The 21,350-nt window shown below is 45.6% G+C and overlaps 1 protein-coding gene across 12 annotated transcripts in view; it reads left to right on the plus strand.

The window, feature by feature from the left end:
• The first annotated feature begins 2,606 nt into the window (after positions 1-2,606).
• LOC111253188 (cytochrome P450 315a1, mitochondrial-like) overlaps positions 2,607-21,350 on the plus strand; it is a 64,133-nt gene continuing 45,389 nt past the window's right edge. For 11 of the 12 annotated variants that reach the window (XM_086993827.1, XM_086993828.1, XM_086993825.1 and 8 more), the window contains exons 1-6: positions 2,608-3,903; positions 7,647-7,840; positions 8,113-8,346; positions 14,081-14,247; positions 17,643-17,891; positions 20,321-21,350. The exon at positions 20,321-21,350 is cut by the window's right edge and continues 5,557 nt beyond it. In XM_086993827.1, the coding sequence (XP_086849953.1) occupies positions 3,425-3,903; positions 7,647-7,840; positions 8,113-8,346; positions 14,081-14,247; positions 17,643-17,891; positions 20,321-20,641 (1,644 nt within the window). In that variant the 5' untranslated portion in view covers positions 2,608-3,424 and the 3' untranslated portion in view covers positions 20,642-21,350. Of the gene's footprint in view, positions 3,904-7,646; positions 7,841-8,112; positions 8,347-14,080; positions 14,248-17,642; positions 17,892-20,320 lie in introns of all 12 variants that reach the window. The other variant, XM_086993836.1, reaches the window with a different exon arrangement.

Genomic DNA, 21,350 nt, shown 5'->3' on the forward strand with positions numbered 1-21,350 from the left:
GCTTCGGTTGAATGAATGCTGGACGCGCTCCACAACGTTAAATAAGAACGATTTTGCTCACTCTTCTGCCTAAGACACTCTAAGTATTAGCTCTCAATTTTTTCTAATAACCAGCTGCTACCCTGACTAGGCGATTGACGCTGCCATCGACGCTCGATCAGTTCGCCTTGGCGTTACGCCGTTGCCGCTGCGCGTGTCTGAAGTCGGAGAATTGAATATTTAGATGCATAAGCTCGGCCGTTTGTTTGTTACTTGCTCCTATGGACTGTATAGGGGTGTGAATTGAGCGAAAAACCGGTCCGAAACGCCTCGTACTGCCATCAGCGATGCTAGAGCAGCGACAGGTGTTAATAATACGATGATCAATAGGAGAATTGTCTTTTTGCCACTGCCCTGCAAGGCCTAGTCGTCGATTTTTGCTCTCCTATAGAAATTCTTCACATATTAGAAATCGTAAAAAGAGTATGTTATTAAGTAAACTTACCCTTCCCTAGTTTCTTCCTTTTTCTAGCCTTCCTGCTTTGTGAGCCTAACGGTACGACAAGCAGATTATTACGAACGAAGTAAACCCAGTGCTTGTGGGTACTGTAGTCTTGGAAGTATGCTCAAAAATCGATAACGGAAGCCGGACGGTTGAAAATCAGGTTTTTAGGTCTGCAAGTCAGGAATTGGTTCTGGTCTAAGTAACTGGTTTTTTGACAGCACAAAACGAGCCGTGTGTCTACCCCCCAGTCTCGAACCCAGACAACAAAAAGCAAGCACGTCACTACTAGGCAACGTTTGACCCATGCTAGCCGTATTCTCTAAGCTTGCGCTATGCGGTTTCCGGTAAAAGAAACACAGTTATGTGCCAATGGAGATTCAAGATCGGTCTAGAGTCCTTGCTGCCATATTGCCCAGCCACTGAGTAATCTTTTTTACACGCAAGCAAAGGCGTAAAAGATTAGAACAATAACTCCATCGTTCAGAACTTGATGGATTTCTGATCTGCAGCCCGATGAGAGAAACTTTCAGACAGTCTACGCCGAAATACATAATTGCTTATTTGGTTTCATAATGAAACAAGCTCATATGCTTTTCCTTCGAAATGTTATCTTTTCGTTATTCTTGACAATTTATTTCGTTGTTTTCGTGTTTTTTTTCCTCTTGTATAAGTGTATTCTCTGTGCACTTTTATCTATTATATATATATATATATCTACATCTGTCAAGTATTTTTATCCCACACATATAGTCAAAACGTAAGAGCAGTAAAGAGATGCCATGCCGCCTTTCGCGATGGTTGCAAACTGTCGAACCGGCCTGACGAGGAGACCTGGTTACATGTCCTTTAAAATGACCTCGAACTTCCTACGACAGATATAAAATAATGCGTCCGCCAAGCCTCCTAGACCACAAGTAGCCATCTTACTTGAAAAAAGAAAAGAAGAAATCTAGCCGGGGCGCCTTTCACCGGTATTGGAAAAGAACGGGATGGAAACAATGAGATGATAAATTGACACAGTGGAAATGTGCCAAATTATACATATCGAAACTTCGTATAGTAGAGCCAGCTTATCGGCCGGACTGATCGTGGTTAATGGTCACAGAGCTTAATTGCCCCCCCCCCCCCCCGTTATGTAGAGTACATGTGAAACTAAGAGGGGAGGGAGGTTCGCTAAGTCACTCTAGTATATCCGCATACTGCAAAGATAGAGGGCAGAGAACTTTCTGTAGCAGGTGATACGTGTATGACTCATAGACAAGATGCGTTTGACACATGTCTGGACATTACGCCCACGAACATTTGGAAAAATAATAAAATTAGACGATGTCATTGTATTCCTACACTTCCGTATTGAACCATTAAGGAACTGCTAAGGAAAAAACCTTCACAGACCAGTGCACGTATAAGCTTGACGATATTTCTACAGATTGTAGCCCATTTCCGTGGTAGCAGATTAATATGGCGAGTAAGTAAAACGGGAGCTTCGAAAAGCTCCAGGCCCACTCCCCGCACTCAAGGTCGTACCTGCCTCATTTATCGCGTCGCTGACTTAATTCATTATTATTTATACTAATTATTTACTTTGCATGAGAGATTTTTGCAAGTACAACTTGGACTATTCGTGGACATAGTCAAGCGGATTTGCTTGTCCGATACGCCGCTCCCCTGGACATGATTTGGTGTTTTTACCGTCCCCAAAAACATATGGTACGCTGGGCTCAGTTGGCGTTAGCGCTGCTATCGCAAGAGTGACTCCGATAATGCGGTGTACCTAAATAGTGCATTCGACTACCGCTCGAATGCTGGCATTTTCTCGGTGCGGCCGAAACAGCTGTAGCTGCCACAGTGGTGGCGACGAGGTGACTTTGCAGGAACTGGCGTCGGCGTGCCCTCGTCTGTCTATGACTGGGTGTTCTTCTGGCCTTCGTGTGCGCTTGTCCGCGTTCGGGCCTGCTGCTTCGGCGACTGCTAATTCGGCTCTGGTCACCAGGCGCTTGCTGGCGAGCTGGATGCCGACTTGCGGAGGAGCGACGAGCTGTTTCGCCGGCGAGGAGGATACCAGGCTCCACCTACCTCTCGCCCCATCTGCCAAAGGCATGTGCCCGCTGCCGATTTAACAGAGAGACGAGCCGAGGTGCCATGCAGTTGATGTTACTTGTCAGCCGCAGTGTAAAGTCGGCTCTATTTCTTTCCGAGTAGTATTAGTAGAGAACAAGCAATTGTAGTACTGAAAAATTAAGTTTTTTTTTTCTTCGCCGCAGAACAGTGCGTGTACAACGGCAGTAATTGTGACCCTATATGTATATATACATATGTATGTATACGTATGCATCATCTTCGACTAGTAGAAAACGAAAATTGAGATAGGACGCGCGTCTGCTAAGCACCTAAAAACGAGAAAGGCAGGCCATAGGACAGAAACCTCCATCCTCATAGTACAAACGTAGAAGACGAAGAAAAAGTTTAAACGAAGCGTTTCTGTCCCGTTGAGCACATCGTTGTCAATGCTACTTTAGTCAAAACATTTAGCGGACGGCAGATCTGGAGGTCGAGCTTCGCTAACCCACCTGTAGCCTGGATGACCATCCCGCTCTTAGACGCTTTTAGTTAGCACCGTGTTAACTGCAATTTAACAACAACAACAACAACAACAACAGCAACAACAACAACAACAACAACAACAACAACAACAACAAGAGCCACATCGCCAACAACATCAACTACTATGTTGGTTATTAACTAACAAATCCTTATGGACTTCATCATTATTGGTGTGGTTCAGTTCCTTTTGTCCTTATTAGTCCAACAAACTGTTCCTACATGAACAGTTTTCTTTTTTCTTTATACGAAGTGTAACGTGTCTGTCTATCAGTCTGAAATAGTACGTACGCCCTCCTCTCGTGACGAGCAAGAACTTCACCGATAGTTTCAATCAAGATGCTCTCAAATGTAAAGGCGCTCCTCGAGGTTGGCCATTTGATCGCACGCTGGGCTGCGTCTAGTGCATTGTCAACAGCAGATAGCAACGCCATATCAGCATGCCCCTTCCACGCTTTGTGGGCCAAAAGAAAGCCGGAGAAGGGAAATCAGGCTGACCTTCCCGGGGTGTCCAACCGTGAAACACATCCGTTCGAAGAACTGCCAGCACCTCGAGCACTGCCCTTAATAGGCACCACTCTAGACGTGATCAGGTTTGGGGGTGCGCCACGCATCCATGAGTACTGTGATCACCGCCATAAGCAGCTAGGGCCAATATATACTGAGAAGTTAGGGGATGTCGAAAGTGTTTTCGTCGCCGATTCCGGACTCATTCAACAGGTGTACGCCAATGAGGGCAAGTACCCCCAACACATGGTGCCGGAGGCTTGGACGATTTACAATGAGAAAAAAGGCATCAAACGCGGCTTATTCTTCATGTGAGTACCACGCACGTAGTTAGATAACAATCGTAAAAATATGCTGTGTGAGTGATGCTTGAGATCTTGTTGTAGGTATTGTTGATTAGTGACAAGGAAAGGAAAGCTATTCATTTTATATATATATATATATATATATATAACTTTCTATTCGGAAAAAGTATCCGGGTATTCGCTATCAAGGTGGAGGTCGGGCACAGATTAAGCCATCCAATGGGATCAGCTGAGGTCTTGCAAGATGGTTTGCGAGAAGATAGATAGGACGAAGAATCCTGTCTGTTAAGTGTCTGTAGCGAAGAATTAGGTGCCTGTTTTGTTCATACACAAACATGAAGTATCATGCGTGGAACTGCTAGGAACGATAAACACGTGATACTTCATCAGGAACCGATTGCGGTAAAATCCGTACCTGGTTAGTAACTGTCTCGGTTCAGTATGGTCCGTCAACAGTTTCTAAACGTGTAGTTCGCGTGTTCCGCAAAAGCAATTGTAAAATGTGATGTCTAAATGGCCTTCAGAAGTTTCAGTGCCTTGTTAACAATGAATTCTAGCTCTACCAACAAGTTCGCATCTACACTTATATAAGTTTATGATGAAGTATAGCTATATATTCACGTTAAAGCAGTCCCTATAAACAATCACTAGTCTTCGTTTTCTTTCTTTCCAGAAAGAATCGCTGATATTGTCCACAATTGCATCGAAACGTTACATTATGTATTTTCGTTTTATCAGTCCTAACCCGCTCCGTGTGGCATATGACCTGTAACATTACAACGTCACATTCACTGCTGACAAACGACAAAAGGGCCAATACTTCGTAGGGAAGTTCCGCCGCACAAATACGCGCCGCTACACAATATAGGGGATTCGGCCTTTTGAACATCGCCTTTTCATCTTGGCCGCTGTGTGGTCTGTGTACTGGCCTGTGTGTTCCTCAACTGCTGCGGCGATTCGTCCCGCCCCGTCACAGGTCCTTTAGCCGGGCCTAATAGCTAGTAACGGCCGCTGTAGACAAACACATCTATGGCCGGGGTTCGTGGTCATAGCATACTTCCTAGAAGATGTTCACCCAGCAATAATGCATAGATGCAGAAAAAGAAAATCTGCCGGCCACCGCGACGTTCGTAAAGGCAAAACGCCGCAGTCGTAATAGTCCAGCTGGTGATGGCGGTAATTGCTGTTGCCACTGCTGCCGCTGGATTACTACGTTTTTGGCGTTGCATTGGCCGTCCGTCGCATTCGGTCCATCAGTAAACGGCCCCCGGGAAGATGAGCCGTTGGGGCTAGGTAGTCATTCCTCGTTGCCGCCTGGGCGAAGGCGGCGCCGGTATGAGCTCCCCCAAGCCACACTTGCAGTAGGCGAATTATTTGCCGAAGTAGACTTGAGCCTTCGGCAGGCGCTGCGGTAGCTACTGTTGCAGCTGAGCGGGAACCGCAGGCCGATTGTTGATCATGTGATGATTTTTCATATCACTGTCCTTTTTTCTACTTCGATTACCTGATTTCGGGTCCATGGTTTGTCATTTATTGAACATGTTGTTGCTTGTTCTTTTAAACCGCTATGGTAGATAGCATCCGTTGTTGTTGTCGTCATCGCTGATTCTCGTTGCAGTAGCCAGCCAGCCAGCCAGCCAGCCAGCCAACTTCTTGTAGGCGCACCCGATGCCCCGCTAGGACCGGCTATAGCACCGGCTGCCCCGGTGGCAGGCGCATATGAGTGGTCTGTCTGTTTGGCCGCATTGACGTGTTTTCATGAGGGTGTGAATGTGCAGCGGTGGCCTAACAGAAGTGGCGAATCACGATAGCACTGGTGACGGGGTGATGGCGGCTGTCTGCCTGTTGTTAGTATTGACGGAGGGTTTGCGACGTTTCGGCTTGTGTTAATTGTGTTGTATCGGCAATGTTTTTGCGATTTGCTGCGATATGTTCATTGCAACGGAAGAGTGCCTCTTGCCATTTCTCTACTGTGATGGCGGCAGCAGCAGAGGCAGATAGGTTAGTTATTGCTGCGCCTGGGTGCAGATGCAGCGTCGTGCGGGCCGGTGCTTCAGTGTGGTTATTGTAGCAGCAGCTGCGGTCGCGGCTATAGTCTGGTATAGGGCTGGGAGCCAGATTTCCTAGCGACGGTTCCAAGACGCCTAACGCGATCCATAGGCCCAACCCGGTTCGCCAGGGCAATCCACAACACAGAGACGGTAACAAAGCGATCAGCGTACATCGGCGACGCTTGTCCGTAAGGGGCGACTGTGTCCGTTTAGCTGACTATCATAGTGATATGGCCAATTGGCTATATCATCTAATTGTAATAAACAAGAGACGTTGTTTACAGCCCCGACGAAAAACTCCAAGGGGCAACAAAAAGAACAGTTGCTTATTTACTCTACGACGACGGTGGCTATGATTTAAAAAAAAAACTACTTGTTAGGATACCCCTCGCCAATCCTTCCCCCAAGCGGGAGAAACAGTTGCAAGCGGAGGGCGATAATACGTACACGCGGGACATTCTATATTAATAAAATGACAAAATACTACTTTTACCAGTGGTAGTTAACTAGAAATGTCAATAATAACTACTAAAGAGGAAGTAGTAGGTAGAAGTTGTTGCCGCTTGACAACCAGGCACAGCTGCTTGACAAAGCTGAATTATTGGCTCATGTTAATAAGATATGGAGTTATAGTCCGAATAACCCATCAAGCGATTATAATTGCTAACAAAGCTAGCAATCATACGGTAATATAGCTTGCATATAAGCGAAAGCAAAACTGAATAACGTAAACGTTTAGCCACTAGTAAATATGTCGATTAACTGGACACATTTGGTAAATCGATTGAAACTGTTCCAACATGACAGCTGAAATACAAATGATTACGGACGGTACGATGAGAGACGAATTCTGCTTTCCTATGCGTAATACCTGCGTAGTAACACATCGGGGGCTTCATATATTAAGATACGCAGCTTGCGTAAGGGTCTGTGGCAATCAATATAGACCTCTTTTCTTTACTTCAAGCTTCACTATTAGTGTCCGCCCGCAGCGCACTTGATTCTTTTGTCTATTAACGTACGTAGCTAAAAAACCGTTTACATACACGGGAGACTTCAAATCAAACAGTTAGTTAATTACTCGTTTGTTCCGAGGCTCGTGCTTCTCTAAGGGCACGATAACATTTTAGTTCGAGACGTAACCGATGGAAAACCCTGATCATTTCATCAAATACGTGAAACAGCAAGACTCTGTAGTCGATATGCTGAATGCTAAGTGCTAGGTCATAGCTTCGCGCCGGATTGCCGACGGTTTGAACCAATTGGTGCGGTTTTCCAGTTAATGATGATAGAATATTGAAAGCCAGCAGAAGCATCCGTTAAACCCTCGAGTCAATGAGGTTAACAGAGGGTTGAAAGGCCTGACTCGAAAGTTCGTTAATTCGCCTGTGTCGAACACCGATGCAACTTCGGCTATCGAGCACTGCTGAAGACAGGAACTGGGCACCCAAAGACTTCATTAGAGCGAACCCCTTTCCTAGTACAATGAAGTGCGGGTACACGGAAAACTTAAGTTGTTCATTTCAACGTTGGATTTGCCCACCTAATCAGTATCTAGTCGCTCAATTCATAGTTAAGCCTGATCTTGTCGAAAAAGTGTCTATGGCCGGATCGGATCAGCGGCGCGTTTCCGTGGAACAGAAATTTAGGTAGAGATTATTGTGAAGTTTTTTAGTTACAAACTTGAATTCTTTACAGGGAAGGACCCGAGTGGCAGGAATGCAGGAGGGCACTTAACAACGTATTTCTTCGGCCTAAAACAGTTTCCGATCATGTGCCCGTATTCAACGAGGTGATTGGAGATATGGTGTCCCGTTGGGGCAACATTTCCGCTGATAATAATGGCTACCTGAATAATCTCGAACGTGAACTTTATACCTGGTCCATTGAATGTAAGTTGAAACGAATAGAATTTCTTAAAGCAACGCTCCCTTTGATTTGTGTAACGCGCCACCAAGCTGTACAAGACAAAGCCCTATAAATACGTTACCTTAGAACGTAAACGTCTCGTCTTAGATAAACCTCACTTTCGAAGAGTCTCTGCCCCCTAGTCAACTGAGGTATGTCTTTGAATAAGTCGCTTATTAATCACACTGCGTTAGTTAACTAACTCTCCTCTTTCATGTCTAACGGCACTTAATTTCCTGTTCTTTGAAATACGAAGCTTTGGGAGCGATGATCTTTGGCCGTCGTCTGGGATGCATCTCAACGGCTCAGCATAATACCGAAACTGAAGCTTCGGTGCGTCCGGAATCGATTCACGAATTTGTGAGTTGTGTACAGCAAATATTCGCCGAGTCAGCCAAAATGACGACAGTTTCACCTAAGTTGGCCAGTGTCCTTCGTTTGCCCATGTGGAGGAACTTCGAGAGAGCAGCTGGACGTGCGCTTGAATTAGGTGAGTTGTTTGTAGCCAAGCGCATCACTCTTCACACATGCACACACGCACATGCGCACATATGCACACATGACAGAAAGCTACTGCGCCATGCTCAGAGATATAGAAAAGGTAAACTGATGCGCGGATACTGACGTTTATCTGCAAGATGACCATTTGACGAATCATAAGAGACGCTCATGGTAAATGTATATATTCGTAGCACATGTTATATCATGCCCAAAATTCTACAGTGCGAAGCTTCCGCTAAAGAAATTACTTAGAAATTATCAAAAAAAAAGAGATGAGAAGGTTAAAAATCACTGAAAGTTGCATAGCTCTACGACTAGCACCACTAGGTTATGATGATATTCATTTGACAACGGACGCAGCTCACTCTTTCTAAAGTGAGTGGTCTGCTATTAGCCACCTACGAAGAAAGGTTCCCAGGATGGAAGAAACTGGACCGTTGCAGCAAAGTGACTGTGATTCTGGCTGGCCCGTCCGACCCATGACCGCCCGTTATGTCTGTTTCGCTTTTGCTCTAGGTCATTGCGACTGTACGGTGAACATTCAGGTCTATCAGGCCATATGTCCACTCCATACGAGCCTAGCCTTTTTAAGTTTCGGCCCGCTAGACGGCCCCGCGAGTCCGCTATTCGAATCGGCGACACCGGCGATTACTATACTCAGAGCCCAGAACCTTCCGCCTTCGGATTCGGCCTTGAGCGTCGACTCGACCACCAGCCATTTTCTGCTCCTTGTGCGAATCGCCGGTTGAAGCAGACGCAGCGAGCCCCGTCTGTTTTGGCCGCATCCTGGCTTCGGAATGGAACTCGATCCACTTTGGACAGACCAATAATTGATACACACGTTGTTGTAGTAGTAGCAGCAGCAGCAGCAGCAGCAATAGTAGTAATATTCGACTGGATCGTCGTAGTCAACTAAGCCGCTCGACAACTCTGGTCTGTAGTCGGCCCCCCTTCGCTCTTCTCCTACTGATTCGTCGTCATCTCCGCCATGGCCATTATCATTAATAGCATCGGCAGCATCGCTACAAGTACCATTATTTCATCAACATAATTTTCATCTTTTCCTTTCGAACTTCATCGTCATCATTCGTCTTTATCTTATATTCTTCTAGGCGGCCACTTTTGCTTCTGCATCCAGCCACCGACAGGCGTCGCAGCAGTACTGTTTCTGCAGAACCGTGTTCGGTATATATTTGTTTGTCCATCCGTTCATCTGTCTGATGGAGCTAAGTCTGCACTGCTTTGCTTACCAGGCCCCTGCTGCTGTTACCAACGGCGATAACAGCAAGCAGTTGAGTGATGGTGGTGATGGCAAGCCGATTATGGCCAGCTCTGCTGATGCTGGTAGATGTGGCAGCGGCAGCAACGCCTGCTGTCGCCACAACGTTCCAGTGACGCACTGCAGCATCAGTGATCTTCATCGCGAGTGACCGCTCCCCCAGTGGGCACGCCGGGCCACTTCCGGCTATCAAACCGCAATACCACCACCACCACCACCACCAGCCACATCGTCTTCGCTTTGTCAAATCTGATGCGCGGCGAACGGCGTCTCGCAGCCGCTGCGGCCGTGGCGACCGCTCAGCGGGGTGCCAGCCCCGGGCTGGTTTTTAGCACCAGCGGAGCAAGCATCAAGATCACCAGCACCGTCCCCACTCACAGACGCTGGACGGCGCGCTCCCATCTGCTTGTTGTTTGTTGCTGGTGCGATGGATACTGCATCTGCTGCTATTGCTACCATAACTTCGTTTTTTTTTTTTTTTTTTTTTTGACTCGCTATTCATCCCAGTGACGCACGCTTTGACACAGACAAACATAGTTACACTCACAGCGACACGCGCACACACACGCAAACAAACGTACACAGACACACACACACACACACATGCTTAATCACACATAGATAGGCCCATAAAGGCAAAACGAACTAATCTGCGCGCTGTCCGCCGGGCGAACATACACTGGGTAATAGAAGAAGAAGAAGAAGAAGAAGAAGAAGAAGAAGAAGAAAAAGAAGAAGAAGAAAAAGAAGAAGAAGAAGAAGAAGAAGAAGAAGAAGAAGAAGAAGAAGAAGAAGAAGAAGATGAAGATGAAGATGAAGATGAAGAAGAAGAAGAAGACGACGACGACGACAACAACAATAGCAATAAGGGCGAAGTGGACACAGAATTTACGGGCCGCCCCCCTGCAGATTCTCGCTGTGGCGTTTGCAGCAGAAGCAGCGCCACAGTAGCATCCGCTCCGCGCGATTTTGCTTTTGAGATAACAGGTGCTCCGCCAGTCGACATCGTCATGGGCGCTGCTAAGGGGGTCCCATGTTCAGGAGCTGAGGAGTCCTGATGTCAAACGACAAGCACTGCACAGGGACCGCATCTGGAGCAATCGGGGGCAACCATCGCGAGGCACGGACGAATCGGAGCATTGTGGTGCTCTAGAGCCTGCGTCGGACGGAAAAGCTCTCGGTGTGAGAAAGCCATCTGAACATCAGACGACGCGATATTTCACAGAAGAAATAATAGTGAAAAGCTAGGGTCATAGCTTTTTATCTTGGAAGAAAGCAATATGATAACAATTGTTGACATGAAACGATGACGGCAACAAACGAATGACAGAATCTGTGAGAAAAGTATTAATAATGGTGCGGATAACAACAAAAGATCAAGCGATCTTCTCTAGGAAAGCAGACACTTAAGCCGCAGTAAATTAGTTCCGACGAAAGCTTGATTTCGAAAATATAATTACGGGCGACACGTAAACAGCTTCAAATCACCTGCTTTTATGTAGCAAAATTTCATGACTAATTAATACATATTGAGAGAGAAGTATTGCTATCGAGGCATTACCCTGGGCCATTTTTGAAATAACACATAATTTACACATGCCAACGAATATTCTTGCCCTGTGCCGGCTTAATTGACAATGTAATAGAAAGAAAATTGTACCGCGTTATCTGGTGTACCGTCCGCGCATATGCAATGGCTATCTTTCTCAATTTATGTACCCGTATCGTTGCGAAGCCGCAACGTAAAGTAAAGCTAACGTTATACGTCACAGGTCCTTCTGTCATTCCAATTCGATTTTTTAGTATAGTCATTGCTTCCCTCTCGATTTCAAGGTTACATCTGCACTCAATTCTGATATCTTTTTTTCTATTTCTTTTCTTTTTTTGTGACTATAAGCGTCGGTTGTTTACGTGATAGTGATCTTCTGTTTCCGTACTCGATCAGAAGGTCTTTCTCTTTTCATTGTTGCGCTTTTTGGTTAAACACGACGTTCACTGCGCTGCCAGACATATGACATACAATATATTATTACTGCAGTGTTATTTTTCCTCACACTTTAAACATTCTTTGTCGCTCGCGGCTATCTATGCTGTAGCTTTCACCATTAGCCGTCAGGCCTTGTCTGAGCCAATGTGTGCTATCAACGTTTATCCCAGCAGCGGCTATAGCGGCAGTCAAGAAGCACGAGCGTTAGGCGCTTAACGTTACGTTGGCCGTCGGCAGACGAAGCGTCACGCTGACTCAGCTAAGCAGCTGGAGCAGAAAGCCCAGAAAGCGAAAGTGACAGCCAATAATGAAACCGTAGTAGTGAAGTCATCCGCCACTGTTTACCTTCACTGATGACCAGTTCATCGTTGACAGCACTGTCACTGAGGCGGCAATCGCTTTCGGCGATTTCAGCAGACGAAGCGATGAAGCCGACACCCATCGCACACGACGATGACTCTGCTAATTATGGTGGATGGTGCTCCCCAGTAAAATTCAGTCCACCATCACTCGATCATCCGGATCAACAAAGTCTACCTTACAGAGGAATCAGCAGCAGCGATTGATTGACCCAAGCAAAACAAGCTACAGATCGTCTCCCGCACTGACCAGCGATTCGGCAACGGCGCGCACATGCTCCAAGTAAACGCGACAAATTGCGCGGTTCTTCCCATAAGCGACAGCTACCGGCTGTTACTGGACAATAACTATAACACTGTTGGCGACTGAAGATTGCCGTGGATTCGTAATGCTTGCGGCAAAGACTGCTGTGCTTACTAACCGTTCAACTTCATCCACCGATTACGTAGTAATCGGCAGGAGAATTAGATTATTATATTGGAGCTTCTTGATTACTCCCGCTTTTTCTTCGTAGCCATGTTCGTTCTACGATTTCGCGACGCCGACGTTTGCCACGGCGTCTATATACGTGCTCAATAGCACTAGCAAAAGCAACCAGCAGTAGCAAAGACAGCGCCACGCCAAACTACAATATTGTATATCGGCCTGCGACAGAAGAGACCCGTTTATCGGCTGTGACCAACGACGGAAAAAACGTCCGACTAAATCTGATCGCCGTTCCGATCAGAAAAAACTGAACTGAACTGAACTGAACTGAACGAAGCACACCGAGCACCGGAGTACGACAACGAAGCGAAATAGGGGCAGACGAGCTGCAGGTGTTCCAACGACGCTCAAAAACAATCCCGTCTCCAACAGTGCCACTGCCGTCACTGTCACCGTTTGGGGCAAAGTCAAACGGCTGCTCCTAGCCTAGTGCCTTGATTTTCGTTTTGTTGACTGACGACTGCTTCAGAGATCACAAGTACATGTATTTTAGGCGGTAGACTGCAGACATGGGCTTTTTAAGTAAGCTCTGAGTACCTTGTTATAGACGCGACATTCCTTTTGTTGTCTTGGCTCCGGTCGGATCAGCGCTCGAGGATGATTCTTCATGGGCGCTCCTGATCGGCGACGTCAACGCAGACAGTGCAACAACTCTGAAACGGTCCGTCTCTTAGTCAATAAAAGAAAAACAGTACACTGCTATTGAAGTGCTTTTCTGCTTGTGCGCTTATAGTGAGGACGGGCATAGAGCTGCCGCCGACGGCCACCATTTCGTAGGAGTCGCGGTAGTAATGAACAGTGCTTAGAGCTGGCAGCACGAACAGATAAAGCGAGTGGCGAATGAAGCAGAGAAGAACCGGTTTTGCAGAAACTTGGTCTTACCTGATTCTCCATCTATCGTTTTGGACAACTCTCGTGGTGATACCACCGCGTCAGAGAATAGACGCATGCAAGAAGAAGGGCAAAACGCTTTAACAGGATAGGATTCTCAAGTCGTCGTTTGTACCTACTGGAGATGACTTATTAAACTCACAGGAACATTTTTACATGTTATTGCTGTTTTCGCTAAAGCTGTGTTTATGGGAAAGTCGTTTGGGGATATATTCTCGATGGGCCTTGAATAATTTATATCGATCTAGATTTTTAAAAAGTAACGGGTATACACCTCGGTCCACGAGTGATGCTCTCTTCTTAAAGCTGATTGGCCTCACGACGTTTTTAACACGGAGGATTCAACAGGGTATAGATATACGGTACGAATACAGAACAGTTGTTGTAAGATTGAACACGTAACAAAAAAAGAAAACCTAACGTTAATTAACTCAATTGGTGAGAGGTGATAAGCATTTTTTTGTTTTATAATGGTGTCATCTTCAAGACGTATTTCAGCTTTTATACGCTAAATGCATATCGTGCTAAAATGTCGACAGTTATTAAGCAGGATTGCGCTTTAGATAATTAAAAGCGATGGTTAGAGTTCGATGAATAAATTAGCTAGGTTTGCTATCAAATTTATTTAGGTGGATGTCCTCCATTATAAATGAGTGACATATAAGAAATGAGTGTTCCAGCTGACATCTACAATGTGTTTTCTGTTTTTTTTTTTTGCAGCACGTCAGCTCGTTGAAGAGAACGTGCACAAATTGAATTCGGTTAGCCATGGCGGTGTCCACACTGAAGCTGGATCTTCGTTGATCGCGCAGCTTATAGAATCAAATATCTCCGCTGAAGAACTTGTCAGTATCGTCGCCGATCTCTTTCTTGCCGCAGCGGACACGGTAAGCTAACACGGCACTTGATATATAGATATAGGGATCCTCGAGGTTATAAAACGTGTGGCCCTTGGTAATTTAATTGCATAACTTTTACCTAGCTTTCCCGGTAAGATAGGTGAATAAAGTTACAGCGCTTTGAAATAATTTTCTGTAGACAATCTTTGTCGAACTCTATAGAGAACGGTGTAATCGTTCCAGATTTGCGGAGTTTGCAGTTTAATCCAGTAGTCTGTAAAAGAATCAGGTTCAGGTTTGCTTTCTGCGTATTGTACATACATGACTACCGAGCTGAAGTTCCCGTTTTTTGTATTAAGTTACTCATGGCCACTGTTATTATTTACAACTATTATTTACTAGCAGCCCGCTTCGCCTGTGCGGCCTTTGCGCGTAACGAGTTGCCCTATACCTCCCTATGGGCTCATGCATGGGCTATCTTCTATATTTAACCGATACAGGCACCACATTTACAGGTCGCACTTCATTTATGCGAGATCCATGCAATGCAAGTGTCTAGTAAACACACACAGTTGCAGGCACGGTCAAAACCTCTATCCCCTGCAAATAAGGCACTTCCTCCTGCATAAAAAACCTTTGTTGAATACACACAATTTTTTTTTGCAACGGATGCCTATAATAACTGATGCGAGGGCATTGAGAAACGGCTTATGCAGTGGCAACTTCGGCTTTGCGATAATCATGGCCAAGATGACATTAGCAATAATAGAGCGGGCGTGCGGTGAAGCGCTGCTTGATGCGGCGCCATTTTACGTCGCTACTAGCGTTGCCTACAGAATCTCCCGTTTTACGTTGTACATGTCATCCTGAACGTAAGTGACGAGGACAGTAAGGCGATGACATATTTTGATTAGCAATTTATCTTTCTTTAGCGGCGTGGGAGCAACTAGAGAAAATGACACCTAGGCTTACTACAAAAGCTGGCACCGGCGCCAGTGTTGGGTATTGCTGTCGTATATTTTGTCAGCTTATGGTTCCTGGTTGACACCATCACCCAGGCTACCATCAAGCGTAGATAATCAGGCGACCTATAAGAATTCAGGCTCTGGTGCTATTAGTTACCGGGCTGGGCAGATTGCCGGTCGGTGGACAGATCGCTTGTTCGTTACGTTGTACGTTGTTAATAGTGTTACTGTTACGCTAGAGAACGCTGACGAGAAAGAAATAGAGATCTTGACGCGTTGGCACCATACAGGGCCAACGCATCGCGATCGGAACTGCAAAGCGGACCTTTATGGCCGCAGTAAAGGCTTCGAAAACAGCGACGAAGTTTACGAGGCCAGAGTGAGGCGAAGCGATGCGAGCATTCGTAGCAGTGCAGCAGGAGATCAAAAGAAAAGAAAACATACTCAATTACTTTACATCTATGGCCCAGGATGCAAAACAACGACTAATACGTTCTGTTAGCAAAAAAGGCATTGTAAACAACTATGCAAATCGATAAACACCTACGCTCATTTTGCTCTTTAAAACGCATTCGTGATCTTATTGAACAAACCCGGAACGTTCGGAAGCTACCGTGCTTCGGGGCACATACAAATCGAAAAAACTCACTAAGCTCACATTGTGGCGGCAAAAAACTAAAGAGATGGCACGTGGAAACGACCTTGCACCCCGTAGTGGATATTTACACATGAGACTTAATTTTTTATATAAAATTTACCAATAACATTATATAACGAAACCATCTATTTTATCTCATATTCGAACCACTGCTTGACAGGCACTTCCGTAACAAGTAATCTAATGAAATGTAAATATAATGTAAAAAAAAAATGAAGTAACAAAATGCGCGTATTATTCGATGTTTCGTGTAGCTCTAAACGTAGCATAGATCACCGCTTTGGGTATGGCCAGTAGTTGGTATATTCAGCATAAGAGAACTTTGAAAATGCAATCAATGGGCATAATCCGTTGTTTTGGGCCTAACGTTACACTGCGTGCCCTGGGAGGGCACTGTAGTGGCGGTTTTTACCGTTGCGTTGTGTTCCACGTAAGATGGAGGTCGCACACGTTTTTACGTACTGCACGCTTTTGTTGTATGCGACGAGCTCGTTGGTTGGCGTATAATTTTTTGGAACACTACAAACGACCTTAGCTGCTTCAATGGTATCATCACTAGTGTCATTTAAACGAGAAGCTGTTCCCGCATTAAGAGGTCGCCAGGAAAGTGGAGGAATAAACGAAATTGATTATGCTCCTTATACATTGTTACTCAAATTAAGAATGGATTGTGTTAAACTTAAACGGCCGCCATTTTAAAGTGCTCTCCAAAAATCTTCAGTTTGCGTGGAAGTTGGTATTAGATGAAGACCCAACTGTTTGTGAGTTTAGATTTAACAGAGTAAAACTGGTAAACTTTAACTGCCAGTAAAACTTTGTTGTAATTGTGATACTTTTGTATTTGTTTTTGCTTTGCCATTTCCCTCGTTTCTCCACATAGAGGTTCTTTTCTTTCTCAGAAAGTAACAACGTTTGCTTGGAAACGGTGAAGAGAGGCAGAATCGTAGAACATTGAAGGGAGGAAGTAGGAACCAATTATAACGGAAAAAAATTTATGTCGATAGAATCATTCCGTTGGACGCACCTACTTATCATATCGTTTCGTGTTGATCCGAGCAGCCATGCTACGAGTGCGCATTTCCTGTTAGTGATAACCCCGTTTCTGTTGAGAAATAGATATTGATCCGTTATCATTATCTTCGCACTAACACTATGCCCGTTGATGATTTTTGTCTATAACGGATTTTCACCCCGTGATCGGAAAGTTTTTAACGTGTCTGCCGTTCAGTTCAACACTAAGGATGGTGTAAAAGTGGTAACTTTTTTTTTCTTCACAAAGGTAAAGTTAGCGGTACGTAACTTATGATGAAACAGTGGTTTGAAGAATCGCTATGCTAGCTCGTTACACCACAGTGGAACCGAGTAAAGTTCATCGGTGAGACAGGTATCTTTGTGTCCCTACAGGGACGGTGTTTGCTAATCTAGCACGTAGAATAAGCCCTATCTAGCGCCCAGCCAGTCATGTCATCCTTGTATGGCTTCTTTACGTCACATATCGTTATTCCTGGATACAGTCTTAGCGATCGGATCTGGATTGACGACGGGTGGCTGGTAATGGCTACGTGGGTGCAGCGATCGCATCTATGGTGCACCCCAATTCTATGGAATTGGGGTACACTGCCTAACCCATAAAAGGGCAAGTGGATCCATATCGCAAAGTGTTCGCCGACTTTGGCCACAAATCGGACTGATACTAGTAAAATCTATTTTCAATAGTCTATCGTCGCTGACTGTCTTTGCTGTGCTGTTTTCCTGTGCTGTTTTCCTGTGCTGTTTGATTTTTTCATATCCGTCTGGCCTTGCCTTTCCTCTTCTGGTAGACCTCGCACGCGACACAGTGGGCCTTTTACCTGTTGTCATGGCATCCGGAAGCGCAGCAGAAGTTGCTGAAGGAAGTGCAAAATGCTGTTGGCAAGGGGCAAACCGACATTCCTGAGGAGGCGCTCGTGAACATGCCGTACGTCAAGGCCGTCATCAAGGAGACCCTGCGACTTTATCCAGTAGCGCCATTTCTCACGCGAATTCTGGATCGCGACTTCACCCTGAACGGCTATAGAATCCCAGCCGGCGTAAGTTGGCATGTCATTCTTTGCTCTCGTGATTGATATAGGTTCCAGCTCTAAATAAACAATACTGTTTTCAGTGTAGTTTCCACTTAAACTCAAGGACATCTCGATAGATTACGATCTATGAAATCGCTGTTTTTTATTTGATCTTTTTCCCTTTCTTTTTGATCATAATCGGCTCCATATCAGATTTACACAGAACGTATTCGTTCGCTGTTTGTCAAGCGCCACAGGACCAGATACCCGCAAACAAAACTCGCAGGCCATTTATCAATTTTCTATTATTGCCATCTGCCTGTATCGTATCTAAATAAGGCTTTTTTATTGAAGCGAACTGCCACATAATTAGATTGTGATGGCAAAGATTTATAGTGCTGAATTCCCTTCAATGTGTACCTCAGACACAACTGTTTAGCCTAACTGCCGAGTGTCGATCTCTCTTGAACCGATTCGTATAAAAGCAAGCGCGGTAAGAGCGAACACGAAACGCATCCAAGCCAATTTCTAGTCTCCAGATAAATCGCTGAATCGGGATACGATCGATTTTTATAAATAAATAATAGTTCGCTTTTAGTATAGTCTAGCCGTAATCGTCGGACAGGGATAGAATAAAGGTGCTTTTATCTTTCTTACTCTCAGTTTTCTGTTTGTTCGTTCGTTCGTTGTTTGGACCTGCCAGACTTGCCGCCTCTTGACATCAATTTACCAAGGAAAACCATAATCATCATCGTCATAGGGATAACAGCAACAAAGAGCGCCGCTAAGACATGCGGTAGCGCACTGGATATTGCAACCACCCCAGAGGCGGGAGCTGGCGATGAGATACGTAGGCGTTAGTAGCCAGCTGTGATCGACAGCCGGCGCAGGTTGTCAAGCCTTTCGACCGGGGTAAAGGTGCCTCATTGGCATTCCCGCACGCTCGTGGTCGTCAGAAAGACAAACTGGTTTAAGATACAATGATTAAGCGGCAACTTATGGTAGTAGCTTTATGCCGTAGTCATATTGGAATCGTTTATGCCTTAGCAAAGACAGCGCTATAACACTGATAACGATGGCCCGAATCAGCGACAATGCTCGGAGTTTTACGTGGACGACTATTCTTTATTTCGAATCTTTCCAAAAAATAATGATTGTTTGTTAGTTTTTACGATTTTAGCCAGCGGCGATGTGCGCTTGTAATGGTTGTACCCTGATACGTAACGCCTTGATAACAACAATGATCACACCAAACAACAAAATAATCACAGGGGGAAACTGACAAGAACTTCGAGGCCACAATACCTACTACCTTTACATATTATGGTTTATACGCGATTGGTACACGCGACGGAACAGCCGTACGGGAATTTCCAGCGTTTGTTGTTTCGCCTCCGGCCTGCCTTCGCTCACCCTCAGCGTTCTCAGTCTTGACGTGTTTTCGGTTGTTCTCTTTTATCGGTACTACTATTTATAATGATGTTGACCTTGGTAAACAGCATGTATGTACGTATAGATGCACTCCTGGTAATGGCTTACTCATGTGGAACGAGCGCAAAAATGGTCTGATTTGCTTCTATCTCTAGTTCAAAGTATTGCCGAAAGTTGATTGACTCTTAAACTAGGCCACGTATGAGGAATCGACAAAACACAGCTCTGGTAGGTGTGTACACGAATGCGTGTATGCACTTCTCCAAGACTAGAATTAGCGACAGTGGTCATGAACACCCGTTTCCGCCATTTCTATAATTTTGATGATCGTTGTTTATCATTTATGCTGTCGCGGTCATCATTTCTGTTGATGTGGACAGAAATTATAATGGGGTTGCTAGCATGGACAAGGCCCGCACTATAGCAGTATAGAGATAGTCGCTAAAAACGGCGAGGTGCAGGTAGTAATTTGTCGGGGCATATTTGAGAAGTTTGCTCCTATCACTTTACGCCAGATCAAACTAACCCGTGCCTAATCTAGGCAAGCGTGCTAACACAAGAATCGTGAGCGTGCACAAAAGAGGGACAGCCACTGTATCGCCCATAAATTCACAGGCGAAATCATTGGGTAGGTTTTTCCATTTGCGATACTGCTGCTAAATCTGATCCGACAGGATCTCCCATTTGCTCCGACAGCAACTTCATAACTACCCCAGCGAAACTTACCGGCAGTGTTGTGTAAGAACAGATACTAAACGTGTGGCAATATTCTGCTGCAGAAACGTATTTATGCCAAGGCCAGCGGAATTCACCCGCCGCCCTAGACCATCTGTAGACGTCATTGCGTCTGCCCGACGTCTCCGCGGGGAACGTCTAAGACTAAACGCTTCGTAGCAGTTAGTCACGTGCGCGCTACAGAAGCCTACTACAATGTTCAGTGTTTGTAAACGAATGCGCACGTAATAGTATAATAGTGAATTTCAAGTAACATTTTGATTTTTCGTTGCTTCCGATGTTCTTTTCAGAAATATATTCTTATGTCGCTTTATACGATGGGGCGTGATCCGAAAAACTTCTCTAATCCTCAAGCATTCTGTCCGGAACGTTGGCTACGTGAGAACAGAGCCGAATCTCAGGCTAATTCGTGGGCCTGTTTGCCGTTTGGGCTGGGCTCACGTTCCTGTATCGGTCGCCGAGTAGCCGAAATTCAGATGCAGTTCCTTCTCACGCGAACCGTTCAGCGTTTCGAAATAGCACCAGGCCAGGAAGCCAAGGTCGGTATTAAAATGCGCTTAATCACGACACCCGAAAATCCGATCTCACTGAAGCTAACATCCCGCGAATGACCCCGTTGACTGCAAAATTAGTGAATCAGCTTAATGTGAAGAACATGTTGACTAGGGACTTAGGAGCTACTTCCGTCTGGTCAGGAAGTTTGCCTCGCAGTTGTGAAGGCTTCATCAAAACGCCGTCGGTTTTGGTAGATGAGACCAACAAGATTCGACGGCGGAGAGACAGTCTTTGAAAGTCAGGCGTATTATTGCCTTTGCCAGAAATCTCCGCCTTAGTGATCTACTATATCTCGGGAGACGGGACTACATCTTGCCCACACTTGTCCTTTGACTAGCCCGCACTGAATCGAGCATCGTTCCCCGTTCCTCGGCGCAACAAAGCCTCTCTATAGATTGAGCCCTAGCTCGTTCATTCTTTTGTGCCCCATACAGCCTGAACAAGCCACTCGAAGCCTTCTGTCGAGCCTGCCCCTGCAATCACTTGAAAATGACGAGCAACCTGAGTATCTGATCCAACTTTCAGAGCAACTCTACTTCGAGTCGCGTCCTCAAAGGGTCTCTCAGTTCGTCAAAATCGCCAAGACGGCGACCACGAGCAGGACCCTTTTCGATGCTACCATCTTACATCTACATCTGAGCCTAGAATTAATCACTTCATCAATCTGGATGAATCCTTGGCCAGATCAGACGTCTTTGGCCGTCAGCCGCAGCAGCAGCAGCACCGCCCACCCTGACACAAAGGGCATGTGACAATAACATTCGT

The sequence above is a fragment of the Varroa destructor genome, unplaced genomic scaffold (genome assembly GCF_002443255.2).
Source record: "Varroa destructor unplaced genomic scaffold, Vdes_3.0 BEIS01000006.1, whole genome shotgun sequence".
In the NCBI taxonomy this organism is placed as follows: domain Eukaryota; kingdom Metazoa; phylum Arthropoda; class Arachnida; order Mesostigmata; family Varroidae; genus Varroa; species Varroa destructor.